Consider the following 22,754-nt stretch of genomic DNA (forward strand, 5'->3'; position numbering starts at 1 on the left):
CTCTACTTTTCAGCTTTTTTATCAAAGATTTGTCCAAAATAAGAGTCATATTCTTGTCTAAAGAGTCTGCCACTGGCTCAGTTTGCTGAAGGAGAAGTTACTCTGGCTCTGACAAGCTCAACTCAGACAACAACCACAGTGCAGGAGGGAAAGTCCCACCGAAATTCCCCTCCCTTCCCCACAGGTTTCTGTGATTTTTGGCATGAGCGCATTGCCTTAGAGTGCCTGGAAATTTTCATTATAGGTGAGCAAAATTTCAACTCATTTGTCTACCAAATTAGAGCAAGGCAGGGGATGAACAGTAATAAAATTCCTCTTTGTTGAAACAGACCCATTCTTGCTCATTTGGAGAAAAAGAAAAGCCTCTCGCATTTGCACGTGTTTTGATTTTGATGCTGCTCGAGCCTTGTCCCTCTCCTCTCTGAAGTCTTTGGGATATTGGTGTTTGATTCCAGTGGGAGGGGAATCCGTTGACAGAATTTGGTTTAACACTATGGGGATTTCTTTTTCTTTTTGGGGAGGGAAGCAAGAGTTGTTTTTTTAACCGTTTTTATTGTTCTAAAGGAAAGTTTTCTGCTTATTATCTCGCAAGCTTTTATCTGGTGCTGAGTCATGGAAGTGAGAGAATGTGTAGGCGTCTTAGCATAAGGGAGAGTAATTCTGTCATTTACATTTACAGACAGTTATGCTTTCCAGAAAACTTTTTTTTTGTGGGTTGCAAAAGTGATTAATCTGCTGCTGAAACTGTCAAAAGAGGTTTTCTGTTTAAGAATTTTTTGAACGACAGAAAAATCTGTTTCTACTTATAGGAAATAATAAGGTAGAAATTGAACTGAAAAAAAATCATACTGAAAGAACAGACAAGAAAATGTTCCCTTTCCTAATGATATTTTTCTTTTTATGTATCTGTCTGTCTATCAGCTTATATATCTATCTGTCTGTCTCATGGAAAAGTTATGTGGACTTTGATAGATACAAAACTAAATTTAGTAGAATTACGGCTGAATTCAGTATTATCAATTCCAGCTGTTAAAGACACCATGGGATCAGTTTATAATAATTTGTATTTTCTCTTTAAAAAACTTACTTCAGTTTCTCCTTAGTTGTTCCTCAGGCTGTTTAGCATTTATCATGTGTAAAGCTTCTTTTGCAATCTTGAAAACCACGTTTTTCAAATGAAGTCCAAAATCCTCAAATATTTATCTGCAGTAATAGTAGGATAAACTGTTTATTTTTTTCCTTCTTCCTTTTTTTAAAATTTTTTTCCTTTTCCATATTTTCTTTTATATAAAAAAATGCTGGTAGGTTTTTCTTTTATTATTAAACAATATTAATTACAACTGAGACAAAACCTTTCCTCAAGATACATTCTCAGTGGTGAAAACTGTAGAGCTGTTGGAAAGTTACAGAGAGTTCCCTGGTTTCAACCGAATTTGTTCATTTCAACCGAATTTGTGTACACCATTGGAATCAATGGTGTGATTTTTGTTTAGTGTAACTGTTCCTAAGGGCAAACTGGACATGAATACTTAGCCCAAAAGTTTAGGTTTTTTCTAGCAGACATGGCAGTGATGTTTTAAAATGATGTTCCAGCAGGAGTAGGGATGGGGTATGAATAGCTTGAACTACTTTCAGCGTAGTTTATCCCTTTGTGAAGAGTACAACGTAACATGGGGGCCAGGCAGAGAGAATCCTTTCCAGTCTTCTGTTCTTAAGCCCACAGGACAGAGGTGGGTCTGTAAAGATGGAGCCCTGCTTCACCTCGAGCTTAAAACTGGACTTAACAGAGCTGCTGATAACATCTGTGTGTGTGGAGGTGCAGTTGGAGCTGGCTCAGCACTCGTGCTGTAGAGTTGGAGGTGCGGACACATAGTGGCTGGGGCTTAGCTGGTGCCAGGCTGCATCTGCCCAGCAAAACCTTTTGTTTTGGGGTTCCAGTGTAGCTGATACTGTGTGGTGAGAGGCGAGGTAGCTAAAGCAGGATGCGGTGCTGCAAGCTGTGGTTGTCACAAGTAGCCTTGGACAGAACCGGGCAGCCGAGAGGGCCAACCGTGTCCTGGGTGCATCCAGCACAGCATGGCCAGCTGGGCAGGGAGGTGATTGTCCCGCTCTGCTCTGCACTGGTGCGGCCTCACCTGGAGCACTGTGTGCAGGGCTGGGCGCCACAGGATAAAAATGATATTAAGCTGCTAGAGAGTATCCAGAAGAGGGCTACGGAGTGGGTGAAGGAGCAGCTAAAATCCCTTAGTTCAGCCTGGAGAAGAGGAGACCAAGAAGAGACCTCATCGTGGTTACAGCTTCCTCACAAGGACAAGGTTCTTCACCCAGATGATGCTGGAGCACTGGAACAGGCTCCCCAGGGAGGTGTCACGGCCCCAAGCCTGACAGTGTTCAAGAAGAGACTGGACAACATCCTCAAACACATGGTGTGAACTGTGGGGTTGTCACATGCAGGGACAGGAGTTGGACTCAATGATCCTTGTCTGTCCCTTCCAACTGAGGACATTCTATGATTCTGAGAGCACGAGTACCATCATCTCACCTCCCACCAAGGAGAGCATGCAGGGCAGATGGGATGTCCTCTCCGTGTCCCGCATCGCTGAAGCCCTCAGCCCAATTCCAAACACCGTGTCTGCTCACTTGCTTTGGTTAGAAGGGTTGTTTTCAGCACCACCTTTGTCCCTGCTCTGGTTAAAGGGTCTGCTGTTCTCATCCCCCATTTCTTACAGCTGCCCTTTCCCCACTCCAACTGCAGTAGCTTCAGCTATGGTCCTTTAGCCTTCAGCAGAAAAGTATTTGTTCCTTGTAAGAGGAATATTGATTTTTACATTGCATGAGGCTTGGAAATCACATCGTTAGTATAGCGTATCTCTAGCTTCTAGGGAAAGGTGATCTTTGGGCCCCATGAGATCTCCTGTTCGGGGCTTAGCATTTAGATCTTTTCACTGGAAAGCCACACACTGCAGCTGGACTACTAAATTAAAGAGGGGAGGGAATTAACCTGGCTTAACCTAAGTTTTGACAATTCCGTTGAGGGGCCAGTGACTCATTTAGAGAATTCAGCAAGTCTACAAGGTCTAGGGTGATGCTTCTGAAAGCTTATAGAATGTCATTGTTTTGTGTTTTAACAATTGGGTCCTGCAGTGAATTCTTGTGGGTTGTTATGGAAAAGAGATTTATGGATGACTTGTGATGCCAGGATGCTTGTTCCATGCATTTTTTTTTCCTTAAAACACACATATGTCATGAACCAAAGAAAAAAAAAAAAGGCAGAGAGCATTGCAAGCTAGAAATGAAATATGATTTCATCCCGCCGTAAATTCAGACCTGAATTTTCCCCACTCCCCTTGAGTTCAGGTCTGGAGCTTAATTTGACCTGTGACAAACAAGAATGAAAGCCACGAAACTCCAGTTTGGATCCAAAATTCCTTGCAGTTTTTGGGCGTTCACTGCTGAGTTTTGGAGAGCTTTGAGCCCTTGTTAGAACATTGTTGAAGCCAAGCTGCTCAGAAGGACTAAATTAATACTCCCTAGTCCCAAAGTTTTTAGCGTTTAGCACTCTGCCCCAGGGCTAGAAAGTCACTGTTTCAAATTCTGAAGTTAAAAATGTCAAAACCAGTTAGGCTATAAATCCCAGTAGCCATCACTGTGCATTTATACATCCACCACAAGGAAAGAAGTGAGGAGAGAGGGAGGATACGTCTGTTTGTTTTGGATTAGCATGCTTATTTTTAATTCCTAATACAACAGTGTTTGTGGATGGGTGCACAGGCCAGGGTGCAGAGCCGGCCCGGGAACTGGACTGGGCGATGCTGCTGCTGGTACGTGCCAAGCTGGGTGCTCAGAGGTGCTGAGGTTTAGCCCATATTTATCCATATTTAGCATTGATTATAAATTTAATTTCCTTTCATTCAGGTTGCAGCAAAATGGGTTGCCAAAATCTCCCTACATGTTGAGTTTTAAGCAAAGCTAGGTTATTATTACCTGCAGGATGTTATATCCATAGGATTCCTTACTGTTTACATGGAAACCTCTGCTGTGTTCTCAGTAGGGAGAAAAACCCTCCAAATTCATAGGCAGTAGCAGATCAAATCCTGATCTGCATCAGCCAGTGCATTTGGAGTAAATCGGCTGGAGTCAACAGTCGTGCTTAAGCTGGCACCAATGTTACTGAGATCAGAATCTGGCTTTTGATATAAGGCACTATTTTAAAAATGTGACTCAGGCAGCAAGGGGTATTGAAGAACATTCTGGTTCTCAGCTGGGACTGTGATAAACTTAACCCAATCAGCAGCTATGGAACAAATGTCTTGGGATGTTATTTTGGTCTAAGAACAGTGTAAGCAAGGAAAATTATAAATCATAACTTAATCAGGCTCATTAAGTTGTTGTTGATGAAGTTTAGCAACCTTTTTTTTTCCCTCTAAAACTGCTGAACCGAGAGGAGTGTGGCATATAAGTCTGGTATTATATTAAAGTAGGGTGTGGGATTAAGTTGCATCAAAAAAAGTTGGAGTAAGTATATAACCTATTCAGCAATATCAGTCATTAAAAGCACAGCTCTTACATTCTGGTCAAGAATGAAGACACGGGTTTTTGTTGTTTGTTTTTGTGGTTTTCTTTTTGTTGTTTTTTGTTGTTTTGGTGTTGTTGGGTGGGTTTTTTTTGGTGTTGTTTTATGTTAAAACTTACAATGGCTGTTTGTGGTTTTGTTTCCTCAAGGCATATTGGGGAAAACTGGATTCATTTATGATGCCGTTTGCAAAAGAACCATGCCCGGTGATGCAATGGGTTTGACATTGCTTTACACAGGCTTTCTAGAGTGATACTGTTATGATTCTAAATTTTTATCGATGTGTCTTTTGAGTAAACACTTTGTTACATATATATTTAATCTAGTTATATGTTCTTCATGGAGAGAGGAAAATAGTGAGGAAACAGTGATTATTCTGAGTTAATACCTTAACTTGAAAATATTCTAACTTTCCATATTGTTTTATGCTTGGGTATTTCTGCGGTACAGATGTCATTTTTTTCCTGTGCTATAAATTAATGATCTCCCTTTCACTTTCCTGAGTTATTACAGTACTGCCTTAGTGTTTTGACTAGACGTGTTGCAGTGGGTAAATTCTGTGTATCTCAGTGTATGTATTTATATACCTGCAGATTAATTTAATAAGCCACAGCAGGTGAAAGAAAACCTTTCCCATCAGATAGATTTCTCAATATCATACTTGGAGTCTGTGATATTATGGAAAGACTAAAGGTATTTTGGGCAGCAGTGATAAACCAGGCAGGCGGATAAATGAGGGAACGTTCCACTCCACTTCCCAGAAGAGACCATCTGGGAAAACAGTTAAATTTGACCTGTTGTTGGAGCTGGTCAGCCTTTTGGAAAGGTGTACATGGGACCTAATAGGAAAATAACCTCTCTGTCACATCTGCCTGTCTTTTATGGGTTTTTTTTTTGGTTGAGCTGTTATTTTTTGTTGAAGCTGTATAGTTTTTCTCTGCTGCTAACCACTCAAGTTACTACGTTGAATCGTTTTGTAGCCCACTAAAAATATTGGCGGATGATGGTGGGTTCTGGACCTCAAGTGAACCATAAGAAAGCAGATGTTGTATGAACACGGAATTGTTCGCTGATGCTTCTGCTCTTCCATACAGGCTTTAAAATGTGGAGAAGAGAAGAATAAAAACACATGGTTTTCACAGGAAATAGAGACAATACTAACATTTGAAAATGTTTATGCCCTGTGGTAGGATAACTTTTAAAATCTGGTTTAATAGAGTTTTGGAATTTGAAAAGATAAATGGGTTGTAAATGCAAGCAATGCAGCAAATAAATGGAATCGTAAACAAATAACACAAAGTAAACCAAGTAGTGTCTGAGTGCATATGTATTTCATATTATTTTATGTGTGCATATGCACACTCTTTTAATGTTCTCTAGAATTAATAAAGGAAGAAAGCTTGCATTCTCTATAAACATCCTAAAACTCCTTTGCAATTTGGTAGGAAATGAGAAGCTTTTATAGAGTTTCTGGACTGTTCTTTAAATCCGTTGTTCAACACACAATAGAAAATGATAACTTTTCAATGTAAGTTGTAGAAGACTTCTCCAGAAGACTTAATGGATACATGTATTTTGTCCTGCCAGTCACGGGTGCATGTCCCTTCCCCACACTCATGCATCTTCCATTATAGCTTTTAAATCCGTCTTTTAGAATCACGATACACATCCGTGGATAGCAGCATAATCTGTATAACCCTCCAACCTGCCCATATTTATCACACACAAGTTTCTTTTCCATTACAAATAGCAAGTTATAAAAGGAAGGAAAAGAAAAAAAGTTGTTAAGTCTGTGGATAGTGTAATTATGATACTTTAAGCTTCACTAGCTTAGTAATAGCAAAAGTAATAAAAATACTTTGCTTACCCAAAGTTCTTACTTATAGGGGGGGTGGGGGCTTCCCCGTTGTCAGGCAGCACAACATTTTGCCTAAATTAAGCAAGGGGATTTGTTCAGCCCATTGGAAGGGCCCAGCTTGCTGAACAAAATGCTTTGGACGTTCCTGTGTTGCTGAGCCTTAGGGAAGGTGCTGCTTAAGGATCTCAGTTTCACTGCTTCAGGCACATAGTGACTTGCGTTCACATGGTTCTGCTCTACCCGTTTTGTGGTCGTCTGCTCCAGGATGGTGTTCAGTAGTTCTGCCTTTTGATGTAACCAAAGAGCTTCAGTGCACAGTTCCTTATGGAATTTATTGCTCAGTCCCTGTGCTACCGATTCAGCCAGCACAGGGGGCTGCCAGTGCATGTTACTTTGGTCCAGATCAGCACAAATTTGTCGTTTTAGTGATGAGAGTGGGAAATTACAGAAATACCCCAAGATAGACTCAGAAAACTTCAGCTTCTCATGTCTGGCATCTTCTGTAGCTTTTTGACAAACATATTTCTTGTCATGATATCTGATGTTCTTGCACATGAAGTTGCTACTGCATTTGAACTGGTCAAATGAAATTGCTTATATAGGAGAGTTTTAATCATAACTAGTCCTTTCAATGAATTAAGCTAAAATTATGGCCCTAAAATTATGGAGCTAGAAGTATTTAGGTCAATTGCTTGCACATCTTTTAAAACTGGTTTCTCATACGGTCTTTCTCATAAATACCAGGTGATCACTCATCAGAAAGAGAAAAACAAATAAAAAAGCTCATAGTTGTCATCATAGTGGTAGCATTGGGGTAAACAAATAAAAAAAAGTAAATATGAAACTGAGAAGGAAAAGCAAAATTTTTCCCTGGCATAACACTGTTGTGTTTTGGAGACCAAACTTTTCAGATGTGTTCAGACTCTTTGGAATAAATGGAGTGTTGGAAAGTGGAAACCCAGATTGCCTAAAACACTTGACACCCGTACTGAAAGTCGAACCAAGGTGCGTGTCTATAGCTGCGCACATTGGTTGTGAAAGGCTGTGTTCCATGATAAAATATCAGAGGTCAACTTGTTATCACCTTTTCTTATGTGCACCTTTTTCTCCCTTGTGTTTCAAGCTCGGGTGTCAAAAGGAGCACAAAAGAGGTTGTGAACAGAAACATTAATAACTATGTTGACTCCTTTCCCACCCGCGGTAGCAGCTGAAAAACAGATCAAAGCTCAGAAGCAGTTGTGTTCTTGTAACGCTTTATGGCATCTGTAAGGTATTCTCTTCATTTGAGAACCAGAGATGAACACTTTATTAGATTTCTCCTCCTCTTCTTTTGGTATAATGCCAAAGAACAATCTATTCGAATAGCTTGATAGCTTCTGGTGATCAAGCCAACAAGCTGAATCCCATATAACACATCTGGGAAGTAGGAGTGTGGCTGCTGACCCATACGCAGCCCATACTTTCGTGACATTCGCTTATCAGCTGTAAAATAGAAATGAGAGAATGATGAAACTGTAAAGAAAAGCTTCATCTGATTATAAAGTGTTTTGGCTGAGAGTTTTAATGTTTTGGACTAGACTTCAAAATTTTGGACAGTGTTCTAAGGGCATCGTGACACCTAAAGAAATCTGTGTTAGCAGCTGAGCTGTGTGCACCGCATAGCAGCAGTGCAAAGGGGACTGACGTGTCCTCAGCATGCTTGGCCTACTATGTGGACATTATAAAGAAGGCCAGAAAATTCTGTAAATTGAAAATGCATCAGAGAGGCTGAATGGGGGCAGTGCATCTGCCCAGGATCTCTGGACATTCAACAACCCAGCTGGAGCTCTACCAGTACTCCCGGCATCTGCAAGTCCCAAATGAAAGGCCAGATTTCTCTTTTTCACCCAGATTTTATTTCAGACAGAAAAAGGTGTTCAAGGGAACCTGGCTATACGTTACCATCAGCAAAGCAGCTTGTTTGAATACAGAATTTGAAGTCAGCAGAAGTTAGATGTGTTTGTACATCGGGAAACCCTTTTTGCATTTTCGGGTACCTGAAGACCCAAGCTTCAAAGCAGCATATTTGATTGTTCTCTGGGGTTATCCTTCCCAAGTTGAGGGGAACTGGGATCTGCTGCCTTAGGCAAGAGGGAGGCTCAGCTCAGCCACTGTGGTTCCAGCAGGAGCCACTGTTCTGCATAGAGGTGGAAAAGGAGGTGGGAAAGGGCAGCCCACCCACGTCATCCTCTCCTCATATGCTGGAAATGCTTTTGCAGCCCAGTCTCTCAGTCTTGCGTTGGCTGCACGAAACAGCAGAGTCCTGTCTGGTCATCTGAGCTGCTGGCACCCAGACACCCCTTCGGTGCACAGCACTAGCTGAGTTTGAGTGGCAAGGCGCTTAACGCAGGGAAAAGGTGTCTGTGCCTCTTACAGTCATGTCAAAATTACCTGCTTATTGTGGAATTTGTCTCCGCCAACTTGTGCTGTCTAAATATTCAGTGACTTGTCTTGGCTGTTTTCATGCCTCTTTTACAGTCAGTGGAGTGATGTAGATTCCCCCAGTGGATGATTCATCTCCCCTGTTTTAGGCTTCAGTATCAGAGTGGGATAAATTACTCCGTGGAGATGCATTTCACAGGGAGAGCTTAAGCTCCTCCAGGTGCTGAGGTGAATGCCAATCCGCGGCGTCACGAGAAGCCAATCTAATTTTCCACCCTGCCTTTCCCACCCAGGCCTCCAACCACCACCTCTACTGAGCGATGCTTAAAAAGATTTCAGACCGTGGTTCGGTCCGGCTTGTGGACCATGCAGAAGAGTGGCTGCCCTCGGAAAAGAGAGTAGGACTGTGAATGGGCAGCTCCCTGGGAACGCTGCATCCCGGGTTCAGCCCACCTGTAATTGCCAGATTTTTGCCTTTCGAGGAAGAAGCGTTGGTGCATTCCTCTCCCAGAGTAAATAGTGCCTGAAATGCTCACAAAAAGCAGCCCCAGCTAGAGCAGCGGTTCTCAACCTGTGCTCTGCAAACCCCGGGGGTCCGTGGGTCACTCCTAAGGTAGCTAAGAAGAATTCAGTGAAAGGTAGCTTAAAAAACATGTTTATTGCCAGTAGATTAGCTCTCTCTGCGAAGGAGCTTGTCTCTCCTGAAAAACATTTGGGGCCTGCTGAGCACAAAGGTTGAAAACCACTGAGCTGAAGTCATGCATCTTTATATGTGATAATTTGACACCTAAAGGGCTTAAAGCTATTCAACTGTACCTTTATGAAGAATGCCTGGAGAATTGAATAGAATGCAATAAACCTTGTGTTGGCATTTTTGATCCAGTCTGTGAAACTGAATAACTGAAGGGATTCTATACAAAATACTCTATAAATGCACAAAATAAAAGGAGAATGAAGTCCTTTTCATAAGGGTTCCAGCTGATCGTGTAGAATCATACTCCTGCTGTACAGGACTATAGTTATTCTGTACTCTCTTTAAGATTTAACCCCGACAAATGGTGTAGAATTATAGGCTAATTTCTGTAGAACAACAGGTTTCATCCCTAGTACCTATGTGATGACTTTTTAGTTATAGGTATACATTGAATTTAATTTAAGATGTATTTAAATAATTTATACGGAATGAAGAATCACACTGATACTCAGGATTTCGTGTTTCCCCACCAGTGTAGCTTCAAATGCAGATGCCCAACTTTGACAGTCAGAGCTTTAGGACAGCAAGAGTTTATCACGACACCATGGACTTCTTGTATGGTGCTTGGTACAAGAAACTCCTGCAAATGTTTATAAACTTTCACTGCATTTAACAAGACAGGGCAGGAGTTACCAAGCAAAATTATTCCCCTCATGGTTACACACAGTAACTTTTTTTAGAAGTGTTTGGGGGTTTTTTTTCCTCCCACATTGATTGAGTTTTGCTTGATTTTGTCAGTTGTAGTTCACCTTTATTTGAACTGCGGGATAATTCATCTGTAGAAGAGGCAGTGCATTTAGGTACTTCCATCCGTGTTTAAACAAGGCTCTTGTGCTTTCCCCATTTAAAACAAAAAAAAAAAAAAAAAAAAGAGATTTTGTATTATAATGCTTGTGGTAGATGAGGTTCTGAATTTAACTCCTTCCTACTCTAGTTTCTCTTAACAACTCTGTGTTATCAGCACCTGGGGTTTCTAGTTTACTCTCTCTTTGCAAATATGAATTTGCAGGGAGGGGTTGATGGTAAGTAGCGTGGTTCTAATTTGTACTTGCGAAGTGTGTCAGACGGTTTCATCTAGTGCATGGCGGGCAGAGGAAAGCCTGTCTTTCTCTGAAAACAGCCCTTAGAGGATGTCAGAGCGTGTGTTTGGCTGCGATAGTCACTTGCAAATGCAATATGGTTTTGAAATGAGCTGTCCAGGAGCTGCCGGAGGAAGGAGTGCCTGCACTCCTGTGAATCCACTCTCTTTCTCCTTTTTCTTTCTCCTATTTCTACTTATTTTAGTGCTTCTGGGCTGTCACTTTGATGCGCGTTTGGATGAGTCTACTTCGCTGTGCTGGTAGAAGTTCTGTGGACTTTTTTGGATGAAACATTTGTGACAGTCGTCTGTTTTGCTGGGACTGTACCCAGTGATATATAGGTAGCCCTTTCCAGCTTTCTGTTTGTTACTCCCTCTTCATCTACCTGGCATCTTTATAGCCTCATCCATCCATCCTGTCCTCCTAGGGCCTTCCAGACACCTGTTGAAATCACTCCTCGCCATGGTATCTGAGTACACTTTTCTCCTTCTTCCACATACACCTGTCCTCAGAGGAGGAATCTTGTCCATAGTTCACATGCGCTTACAAAGTCTTTTCTTAATCCATGAATAATCTAGGGGTTTAAGCCTGGGGTGATATTTGAGTGCATGGCTGGACTGTGGCCATCCTTCTCCAAGCAAAAGGGCAGAGGATTTATGGCGATACCTCACCTGTGCCCTTGCTCAGGAGCTACAGCCAATGTTCCTTTTTGTGTCTCCATAAATCATCAGTGCTCCAGAAGTGTTAAATTTCCTCTAACCTGTCCCATTTCTCTACTACACCACGTTAACTAGCCTTACACCCTCTTCCTCCCCCTAAAGCCCAGCTTTCATCACATACTTGCCCAGCACCCTCAGAGGAATTCAGAATGAGTCATGTAGGGAGCCTCTGGGGACTCCTACTGATGCAAACTTCCTCCTCCTCAAGGCAGCCTGTGGTTTGAACACCACAAGGCAGCCGGTACTTGTTAGCTTGAGCCTCTGCCGTGAAGTTCATGGCAAAGCTTGGTCTGTGGCCCGGGCACCCCCAGCTTGCCCCCTTCCTTCACTGGGCTCTGGTGCAGGAGGGGAGACTCTCAGCTCATTGTCTTTGTAGTGTCAAACGTGGGAGCCTCTCAGAGCCTTTCAGGGTGCTGGGCAACAGAGAGTGAGGGCTTTTTAGGAGGAAGGGGTTGTTATTCGTTCTTAATGCATGTTCCAGTCCAGGCAGGAGACTAGCATCAGCACTTTAAGTGAAGTGTTATGTGGATGTTTATAAGATTAAAGTCCCTAAATTCTTGGGGTGGAATAGATTTCCATCGCAAGAGCTCTACTAATGATCTTTCATCACCTGCTTCCAGAGTCTGCATTCAGAAACATAAGATGTGATGAACAGGGCTCATTTATGTTGTTTTGGTTTGGGCTTTTCCCCTCCCCCTGTTAGGCCGTTGTCTTTAAAAGATTATCTACCTTCTCCCTCTTCACATGGAAAAAAAGGTGCTTTTCTGGTGGTAATTACACGGTGCCATGTTGCGGACCTTTCATCCCATTACAGTGAGTGGACAAACTACTGTCATTTACAAGAGTGAAATAGGTGAGGAAATGGGAAAGTTGTGAGCACGCCCAGACACAAATGCCAAGCTGACAGGGGAGAATAATTCCAACAGAAAGCAAATTTTCTTGGTAGCAGTGAGGGCTGGTGCAGTTGCGCTCTGAAGCAGGGATGCAGGAGCGCCTGCTTTCGTCAGTTCTATAAGAAACAGAAGAAACTGGCAATATTAATGGAGGGCTACAGACCCTTAACCTGTGTCTGCTCTGGAGTTTGGCTGCGACACGCTTCAGCTCTTCCTTGCTCTCAGTTTCAAAATCTCTTCTGTCTGTCGATGTACTGCCTTGTTATGGATCTGTTGGCAAGGTCAGGGTTTGAATACATTGAGATGTTTTTAATCCAGCAGGAATTTGCTACCTTATTATTCGCCCCCACGCATACACGCCTTTTACGTCTCTCAATAATGATGTTCTTATTTGACTAGTTTTTTGCTCATTTCAAGTGATTCCTCATGGGAGGCTTACTCTCATGGGAGGTTTGCCCTGAAGGTGTGATTACAGGAATAATGTCTTTACCAGTGCATCAGCAAAAATGTATTTGCATGTCACTAGGGAAGACCTACCAGCTGGGTGGTAGAGCTTCCTTATTCCTCTGGTAGACCTGCTTGTGGGCTGCGGAGTAGAAGTTGAGTGGCTTATTCTTGTCTCCCTTTCCTTCATACATGGTGGTTGCCAAAAGTTTGGGCAGAGAGTGGGAATCAGGGTCTGCATTTCTCCCACCTTCAATGGAAGGTGAGTTGGGTACCTTTGAAGGCCCAGAGAAACGGGTGGTTGAAGTTCCTCTCCAGCCACTGGCCTGGGTTGGTTTGGTAGCAATTTATTGCCGCCACCTGCTGACAAGGCAGAGGATTTCTCTGGCCACAGTAGAGCTTGTGCGTGGGGTGTCCTGATGAGCCCCCATTACTCTCTCCCCGGGTCTGTGGTCCCAGCAAGAGTGTGATGGGGTAGAGATCGGGGTGCCTGCGTAAAGCAGGAACCCCTGGGGACAAATACAAGATCGGCCATTTAGGGAAAGGTGGCACGTGCTGTAGTGTGAACACAACCATCAGTGAGGAATGAGCTGTTCTGACTGTGAGCTGTCATCAACTTGTAGGTTATCAAGTAGATCATGGGTGAGATAAGCCCAGTGCAAGAAGTTGGGATGAGATGTAATAAGGTCATATAAACATCATGTGCGCGTTAAGTGCAACAGCAGTGTTAAACTGCACGTCTTCGCTTGAACACTTCTGTGCAGGAAGGCATGAAATTCAGGTCTACCTTTTCAGAGTAAAGGAAAATAGGAAGGGCAAGAAATTTTACCTAATTCTGAACTGCAGAAATTCAATTTTTTTCTTCTTTGATTTAGCGAAAAGTCTTAATGGTGCTCTTCAGTGTTCCCCAGACACTATTTCACATTTGTGAACTCTTTAATAAAGATGTCCTTTCACACTGGTGTTTTTAGACGAGGGATTTAAGTAAGACATAAACCAGACAAACAAGCAGATTAGACAGAGGAATGTACGGTGCCCATTAGGGCAGTGTCACTGTGCTAAATCTTCATTTGGTGGCCAGATCGCAGGAAGCGGCAGCACTTGCTGTGAAGCTCTCCCCTGGCTACCTGAGCGCTGCTGCGCGGTGCAGGGTTTCGCGCTGCCGCGGCGGGCGCTGACTTCTGAAGCTCTCAGGAATCCTGACCCGCTTTCTGCCCTTTAACAAGCCATGTGTAACATTTACCTTCACTGGGGTCACTCTAGGCTTTCAACCAGCAGTGCTTAGGAACAGAGCCAGGGACAGGGACACCTCCCTGTTTTGCTTCGATCCAAGTTAATTCTTGTGACTTAGGAGCTGCTTTGAGGTCCAGTTTTGCTGCCTTCATAGAGACTCTAATCTTCTTTTCTCTCTTCAAAATGGTCTTGTTTTCACAGGAACATATGGGTTTTCCCCTAATTATTCTCCATCGAGTCCCCCTTTTATCACTTTTTAGTTTGTTTGTTTTGAGGCAGAGGATAAAACCTCTGGGAAAGACAGAACTACAGACGTGGCAGTTTTGCTCTGCTGCCGTGGCACCGTCCCTGTTCTGTCAGAACAGGAGAAGGTTGCTGTTACCATTTTATAACATGTGGTCTCAGGTACATTCCTGCTTTCCTAAGCAGTCCGAGTTGCAGCACAGATGTTACTGTAAGACCTGCTTAACCCCTCCCTTGCTCCACCTGATGCCCAAGCGGTTCCTGCTGCTGACTCTGCGGCTTTTCTCTCCTTGCTCCCCAGGGCTCCGGGACCTTGAGCAGCTCTGCCACCACCACCCCATCTGTGTCCACCCCAGTCACCGGCCACAAGCGGATGATCATCCCCAACCAGCCTCCCCTCACCGCCACGAAGAAGTCCACCGCCAAGGCTCCGGGGCAGCCAGCACCCATCCCGGTGACTCCCGTTGGCACCTTGAAGCCGCAGCCGGTACCGGCGTCTTACACCACGGCCTCCACTCCCAGCCGCCCGGCTTTCAACATCCAGGTGCGGACGGCGCAGCCCAGCCCGCACTACCAGCCGCCCGCTCCGCAGCCCGCGCACTACGGCAGCCTCGGGCCCGGCCAGCCCTATGCCCCCGCACCGGCTCGCCCGCCCGGCGCCCCGCAGTACGGCCCCCCGCAGCCCCGCGGGCACGACTACGGCTATGCCCCGCCGCCCAGCCGGCCCTCGGAGCCCAGCTACGGCTACGCGCCTCCGCAGGGCCGCTACCAGGAGCCCTACTACGGGGGGTATGGGGGCAGGAATGGCTCCGAAGCGCCCTACGTGCCGCAGAGCACCTGGAAGGTTGAGCCAGCGTATCCCACCAGCAACACCGTTGGCCAAGCTCCTCCTGGGCTTTACCAGCCATCCGGCACAAAGAAGACCTACATCACTGACCCAGTGCTGGCCCCGCAGCCACCCACCATGCAGCAAAAGGTAGGATGTGCAGGAACTCACCAGCCTGGCCAGGAGACTGGAAAATTTCATGGCTGAACATGCCCTGGGACCCTTCCTGAATGGTGGCATGGGGGGTGATGACACATGTGGGCGCTCGAGGCAGGTCTCCCTCCATATGGCTTCTTAAAAGCTGGAAATAGGGATCTCTCATCTGATTTGAAAAGAGGCTTTTGTGGGGGCTTGGAAATGCTCAAAGGGTGGGACGGTGTCATGTGTGGAGGCACGGGCAGGAGGGAGTTTTTGTCCCTCTGACACGCCATTACCCAAGGAGCTCACTGGCCACATCTCTGTAAGGCATTGCTGCAATTGGGTCTTCCCTTCTGAGCCCTCCCAAGATCAAAAGAGTGGTTGGATGTGAACTTCTGCTCCATGTCCTTGTGGACACCTTTGGTTCACCGGACAAATCCAATCCTTCCTCTTCTCAGGCAGATGGGAGGTACATAAGAGGCTGGTTTTGTTTGTGGTTCAGTGTGATTGCAGAGGTTGACCTCTGGTGTGTTGCTGTTCAAAAATCAGTTGTCGCTGAAACCACAAGGAAATTACTTCCCACAGAGCTCAGCTTTGATTTTCCTCCCAGGTGATGGTGCGCTGGGTGGCCTTCATCCACTACAACTGGTGCTTGGACCTCCTAAAGTGGTATCGATCTGAAAGAGAAAGTTTAGCTGGTCCGCTTGGTTTCTCTGCCCCAACTTTGACCCTGGCTGGCTTTTGTCACTTTTGTTGATGGCTGCCTCTAATATAGCTCTGGGACAACACAGATGCTTTAGCTTTGTGAGTTCCTTGTAGTGTATGATGGGATTAGGCTCCACCAAAGGCTGAGGATGGCCAAGCCCAGGCAGGGAGGCAGTGAATCCATTGCTGCCCAGGCCAACTCTGGCTCATCTCAGGATGTCCCTGCTCTTCAGCTTGAGAGTGCTCACAAGGAAAAGGAAAACAGCTTCTGACACATAACAGAAAGGTCTGTCCTTTGGGCATTTCCTTCACTAGAAGCACACAGACTGTTTTCCCTGAATTCCAGATTTCCTGACAGTGGGAACTTTTGAAGGCAAAGATGTTTCTCCAGGCAGTTTAGAGAGGGCAATAAATTAGAAACGTCCATGAAATATTATCTACTTGCAGCTAAGAAACTGCTTTTTCTCTTTTTTTTCCATTCCTTACAAAGAAGCCAGGATTGGGAAGAGAAGTAGTAGACTCTTGGCTCTGCAGGTGCTTGGTATAGAGCTTAGATTGGAAAGTAGTGAAAGACACAAAATTTGCACATGGCCTGGTGTGAATCGTTGTGGTGCCAGTGGAGTCACTGAGGAAATGCTGAGGTACAACAGATCCATATTTAGACTTTTATAGATACAAGTAGACTTATATATATATACAAAATGTAAAAACTTTAGTTCAGTCAGCATCTCTATGGAAACACAAATCATCTTGAACCACAAACAGCACAAGCCTGTTAGTCTCATTTGCATTACAAAGCTGGAGGGACAATTTAATTTAGCTCAAGTTTGGGGTTTCATGTATGCATATATATATATATGTTTGTGTGTGTGCACGTGGCATTTGCAAATAACACATGCAGAAATACTTCATATATATCTCTATACAAATAATTTCACTTCTTCTGCAGAACAGACTGTTATCGGCTTGGTGATAAATCCCTCCAGAACTTTCATTCCCTTCCAGCCTGCGAAATATCTGTGTTATTGCCTATTTCACTTTTGTGCTTACAACTTTTGACTAACATATTGGTGGCAGAGTCTGTTTGATTGATGCTTTGTAACAGATATAGTTTAATTGAAGATGATCTTACAGTCTAACAGGAAATGCTCAGTAATTCTTTGCCAGTGAAGCCATGTTGTCCAGTTTTACCACGTGTTGTTCTCTTCCTTTGCAGAGTAACCCATTCATAAAATCAACTTTTGGAATGATTTTATTTAAAGGGAAACAACGGAAGGCTGTGTTGGAGCCAGATATCTCATAAGGAGAATTGTCACTGTAATTTGTCTGGTTGGCTACAATGTCAATTTTAACATATTTTCCTACACACAACTGGCTTCTGCATTTTTGTATGTTTTGCCTTTTCAGGGTTGGTTTGAGGCCTTTCAGTTAAGGAAATTGCTAAGCCAGGGTAAGAAGAAGGCATTAATACATATCACATAAAATGCATGAAGACCCGGAGGAATTTTTCTCCTTGCAAGGGAATGATCTCAAAATATAAAATGACTTCTAAATATATTTTTAAAAAGTGCAGTCTTAATTTCGAACTCACTTTGTGTGCAAAATATTAAGGATGTTGTAACAAATCCATCTCAAATGAGAAGTTCGTGGTCCTTAATTCTAATACATACCATTGTCCATCACTGTGAGAGAGAAAATTTTTCATTAAATTTGTTTAGGGTTCTTAAAGGGTAAAAAAAACAGTACGTTTATATTTTGCATTCTGACTAGGAAGAGGTTCATGGTACTGTGGCTCTGTGTTTTCTGCTGCGTACTAATCATGTTGAAGTCACTGCTGATCCAAAATAAATCTGGATCGGTATGGGAACAGCAAATAATCTGTACTGGTTCTTAAAGGCCACTGAGAACAATGAGTTTTACTCACACACAACACTGCGCTGCATTTTGTCCCTTGGCCAGTTATGGAAGTGAGAGTCACGCGTGTGAAACCTCTGCGTGTTTTAGTCTTTTTGTAGCGCCCCATCTAATGCCCAAGTCCTAGTTAGGAAATGAACTGGTGGAGTGTATGTCCTTGTTTAAACCTTCCTGTGCTTCAAGGGCATTCCTGGCCAAAAACCTCAGGCTCTTTCTCCTCTGGTTGGTACATGGTGGGGATTTCTGTAGGAGCAGCAGTGGAATTGTCATGAGACCATCACAGAACCATGCGACACAACCAGCCGCCCTCGTGCTTTTTGCTAGCGGTGCTGTGCCTGCTCAGAGCAAGTCAGAATCTGAAGCTTCTCTCTTAACTTCTCCCCTCCCAAAAGCCAGACAGCACAAGACCAGGGTGATTTATTAGGATCGCTGATTTCTGGCACCAGCATGTCCACAGTAGGAAACAAAAACAGCAAAGCCGGTTTCTGACATGGAGAATTTCTGCAAGTTGCTCTGTGGCTAAAACAGAATTAACAAAACTCCCATCACTGACCAACTCAGCTATCATCGGATGTTTCTGTGCTGGACTGGTTAAGACATCAAATACCTTTTATGTCTCCAAATGGGTCTTGGTCTTTTTGCTGGTTTTGGTCATGTTTGAGTGGTTTCGAGATGTTATTCCATGTTTCTCATGGGGCCTTGTGGATCTTTCATGTGGCTGTTGTTGTATTTGAGGGGTGGCCACTATAGACACCTGGGAGGTCTCTTCTTCCTAGATCTTGTGTCTCTTGTGTTCTTCTTCCTCTTTCTGAATCTGCTCATAGACCTGGGAAACCATATTCCTTCATAAAGGGACCTGCACATCTTCAGCATCCAGACCGAGTGCCACCGAAATGACTTGAAACAGCTTGTGGTTTTGGTACGGAACAGTGGTAGTCTTAACAAAAACACTCATCTCTTGAGAGTGATCTGCCGATTCGGGGAGGAGAAAAGCGTCTTGTAGCTCTGATTTAGTCCAGCATCCAAATCCATGCTCCTTTGCTGCAGATTTGCTGGAAGGAGTAAGGGAGCAGCGTCCCGTTGTAGCTGTGTCTGTTCTCACTGATGTGGCACAAGTGTACGAGTTCCCTAACCCAATTATCCCACACCAGCCACACGTCCCATTGTCTCCTTTTACACGTCTATAAGCATCAGTGCATAGGGTGCATGACCTGCTCCTCCTTCAGTGTTTTGCACCATTCTAGGTGAGCGCTGTGGAAATTAAGTGGGGAGGCAGCTGGAAATCAGGAGGTAAAATTAATGAGGCAGCTAGCTTATGCTTTTGGCATGGTTTAGGTGGTGGTGGCCGCTCGCCATTAGCAGAGCTCCGCCACCACGTCGTTTCTGCACTGCTGGAGGTGACATTTCTTTGCTGCCTGCTGCAACCAGCATTGACATGGTCTCGTGGAACTCCCTGTGCCCAAAAGGGACTGTGATGACTCGGTGTTTTCTCATTTTACACAGCTTTTGTCAGTTTTTCCACTGATTTAATACCTGCGATGGAGACATTCACTTGGAAGTTTCATCTTTGCCTCAGAAACATCTGCTCAGCAGTGTTCTTTGCTATGACTGATGCACTTCTCTTGTACTGGTTTAATAATTTTTACAGCGTGCCATCACTCACGTGAAGTAGATACCTCCGGCACTTGCATTTGAACTGAGACTAATGCTCTTGCTGCTTGCTGTTAATCTAGTGACTAGGAATTTTTTGTTCTCTGCAGATGAATAAACACAATCTGCCAGGTTCCCTGCTGCTGTCACAGGGATATATTCTTTCTTAGCATTGCATTCTGCCTGTTGAGAAAGGCACCGCCTGCCTCCTTTGGAGTGTCTTCACCCCAAGATCTCATATCTCCACTCAAATGCCTCTTTCCAAAAGTCACGCATCAAAAATTTCTAGTGGATGGTAGCAGAGACAGCATAAAATGATGGTTGAAGTCAGTTTTCTGTCAGTGTAAGACAGTGGCTTCCCATAGTTCTAAAATGCTAAAACAAAGCAAAATCCAAGTGAAATGAAAAAGGCTTTTTTAAAATATTCTGCTTTGGCATTTAATGAATTAAAAAAGACAGAAAGTGATTGTAAAGTGAAATAAAAGGTGAAGTTCTGAAATTCAGAGTTGAATTTGCGATTTCAACGTGACATTTCAAAATTTCCAGATGAATATGCAGCTTCTTTCTACCCTGAGAAGAGCAGCAAATGTCAAAATGTTGATGTTTTTCACAAAACAGTAATTCTGAGTTCTCACCAGCACTAGCTGTGTATCAGTTGCTGACTGTGATTTTTTCTGGGTGGGTTAAATTGAACGCTGTGGTTTCTGTTAGAACGAGAAGAAGAGAAGAGAGGCAGTTGAGTCTAACAATGAGATGAGAAGCTCAGAGTTAGGACTTGTTGGTACTCAGTGGCAATGAGAATGTTGTTTTCCTCTTCAAGATATTATAAATCTCTTCATCAAAATTGTTGTGGATTTCTTTGGGATTTTTGGGTGAAAAGTTGCTGGCAAGAGTTGCAAAGAGGTATTTTCAGAATGGTGTGCTTATCCTGACTACAGGAATGCGACACAGTCTGGTTTATGCTCTAAACTTTTGAAAGAGCCCAATTATCGGCTCAAAATGTGTTTAACGTTTTTGTTTCAGAACTTTACTGTTTGTTCTTTGTATTATATTTTTATTATTTAATCACTCCATATTCTAGTGAGACCCAGCTGATGACAGAGCAATTAATCAGATTTCTCTCTTAGGAATCATATATTTTAGTTGCTTTCCTGAAATAGAGAAACAACGAGTTGCCAAACAATCACCTTGAAGTTAAAGATAACAGGGAGCCTGCAATTACAGGAGTAAGTCAGGTCAGCATATACTGAGAAACCAACTTAAATTTACAGCCTCAGGATGCAGCTTTTGCAGCTTTAGCCTTTAGTCAGCCACAATGGGTTAGTAATACAAGAGGAATAATTGAGAAAGAGGCTTTTGACATAATACCTGGATGTTCTTTTTTGCTCCTTCTTAAAATAAGCTGGGGACAATGCCTCCATACATGATAAGGCGTGGGGCAACCTTGAAGTTAATTAAGGGCTCTGTTTCTGTGCTGTTTAACTCTTGGTTGTCAAGTGTCTACCCTGACAGGTACTGCCAGATCGTATTATAGTCTAACAGATAAGTATTTTTTCTCTGAGGCCATAAAATGTAGTGAGCTTTTATTTACCTATAGGTGGGAAGGAACATCTGATGGGGAGGCTGATTTTCGAGCGATGGTCCTTGCCTGAACATTGGGGCTGGCTGAGCTCAGGTCTCTGGTGGGCAACCTGGTCTGTAGCATGAGGCAAGATGGTTGGCCTTGCTAACAGTTTACAGCTTCCAGAAGAGCAGCACCCGTGAAAGAGAATGCCACTTAATTTGCAGGCACACTCTGGCTGTTGTGCATGGTTGTGCTGCTGATTACTGGAGGAGCTGTTTCCTTCTGTTTTAAGCTATGCTTGAGTCCAACCATGTTGTAATTCTTCCAAAGTCAAGGCGCCAGAGCACGTGGTGAATCTGTTCTTCTATCAGATAACCTCTGTGTCCTTGTCAAGTTTATTGCAATGAAGCTAGGACATGAATGGGTAGGGAAACTTGCTCAAAGTTAGGCCCCAATTGATTAGGAGACCTGGAGGGAATGAGGAGACATGGAGCTTCTTGGTGTCATTATATAGCTCTTCTGTTTGACGTGAGAAAGACTCTGGCTGCCCTGTTCATGTGAAACCCTTTGAGCTTATGAGCTGGTGGTAATGCCAGTGTTAAGACGAGGAGCTGCTCATGTCATAGTGATGCTTTGGGTGATGTGATATTTTGGTCACATCATTTGGAGTGGATCTCCTACATTTGGGTGATTATTTTCCCACTGACAGCTGTGAAGCATATTTGTGGTCTTAATCCAGTTCTTAATGGCACATGTGCACATATTATAGTAATGGTTTCTTACTAAAGCACCAATTTGTGTAGGGAGCTGTGCACGAATTAAAAGATGATTCACTTCACCATTGGTAGGTAGGGTTGTTTCCCATCCAGATTCTTGCGTCTAGTACCTCTATGAGCAAGCAAGTTAGAAAATGGTCATGGTGCATAGTGAGCTGTGCAAGCCATGTAGGATCCCACCCGAAACAGATATTAAATTATAAAGAGTCAAAAGCAGTCTGGCATGGCTGCTGATGTAATATTTTTTCCTCCACGAGTAATGGTAAGAAATAGTTGGTAATATATGGTTACATTTACTGGTCATAAATGCATTTACTGATTATAAATGGTATTAAACTAACTTAGACCCCCACATAATAGGCTTCCTGTTAAGATTTACCTCTGAATAGCTATAAAGAAACACAATACAGTAAAGTAAATAGCAGCCTTTGGAAATAAAAAAAAAGAAGAAGAGGTTTCCTATCACAAGCTGAAAGAACTCCTGCAAGGCAAACGAAATCTGCAATTATACTGACAGTTTTGCTCTTAAATGAAAATAATAGTGAATTATAAAGCTGTAAAATTGTTTTCACAACAATATTTTGTTTTTATAACTCATACTATTTCACTTAGTAGCTGCCTTTACATAACATGATGATATGAATATGGTGCCTCAACTTTTTGTCCAGGGAATTAATTTAAGGGCTCTAAACTTTCCAATCATATTTTCTTCTTTGTTCCAGATGCGGTGTATTCTCTCTGCTTGAAAAAATATCAGATGAACTCTGCCTTGCTTGTAGCAGGGTAGTATTCATAAACTTCTTTATCCACACTAATAGGGCAGTGACTTAGTTTTACATGGATCCTCAAAATAGTCCAGATTGAAATGTCAGCTACATAAAACAAATTAGAAGAGCGGTGCTGCTTTCTGTTAGCTGATCAATCTAGCATTAGCAAGGATTTTCCACTGTGTGGTTTAGCACCA

The 22,754-nt window shown here is 43.4% G+C and overlaps 1 protein-coding gene across 37 annotated transcripts in view; it reads left to right on the forward strand.

Moving 5' to 3' along the window:
• The window catches only part of LPP (LIM domain containing preferred translocation partner in lipoma), a 397,232-nt gene that overhangs the window by 252,370 nt on the left and 122,108 nt on the right, over window positions 1–22,754 (forward strand). For all 37 annotated transcript variants that reach the window (XM_065073609.1, XM_065073577.1, XM_065073576.1 and 34 more), the window contains one exon: window positions 14,519–15,193. In XM_065073609.1, the coding sequence (XP_064929681.1) occupies window positions 14,519–15,193 (675 nt within the window). The remainder of the gene's footprint in view (window positions 1–14,518; window positions 15,194–22,754) is intronic.

This window comes from Columba livia, chromosome 9 (genome assembly GCF_036013475.1).
Source record: "Columba livia isolate bColLiv1 breed racing homer chromosome 9, bColLiv1.pat.W.v2, whole genome shotgun sequence".
Classification (NCBI taxonomy): Eukaryota; Metazoa; Chordata; class Aves; order Columbiformes; family Columbidae; genus Columba; species Columba livia.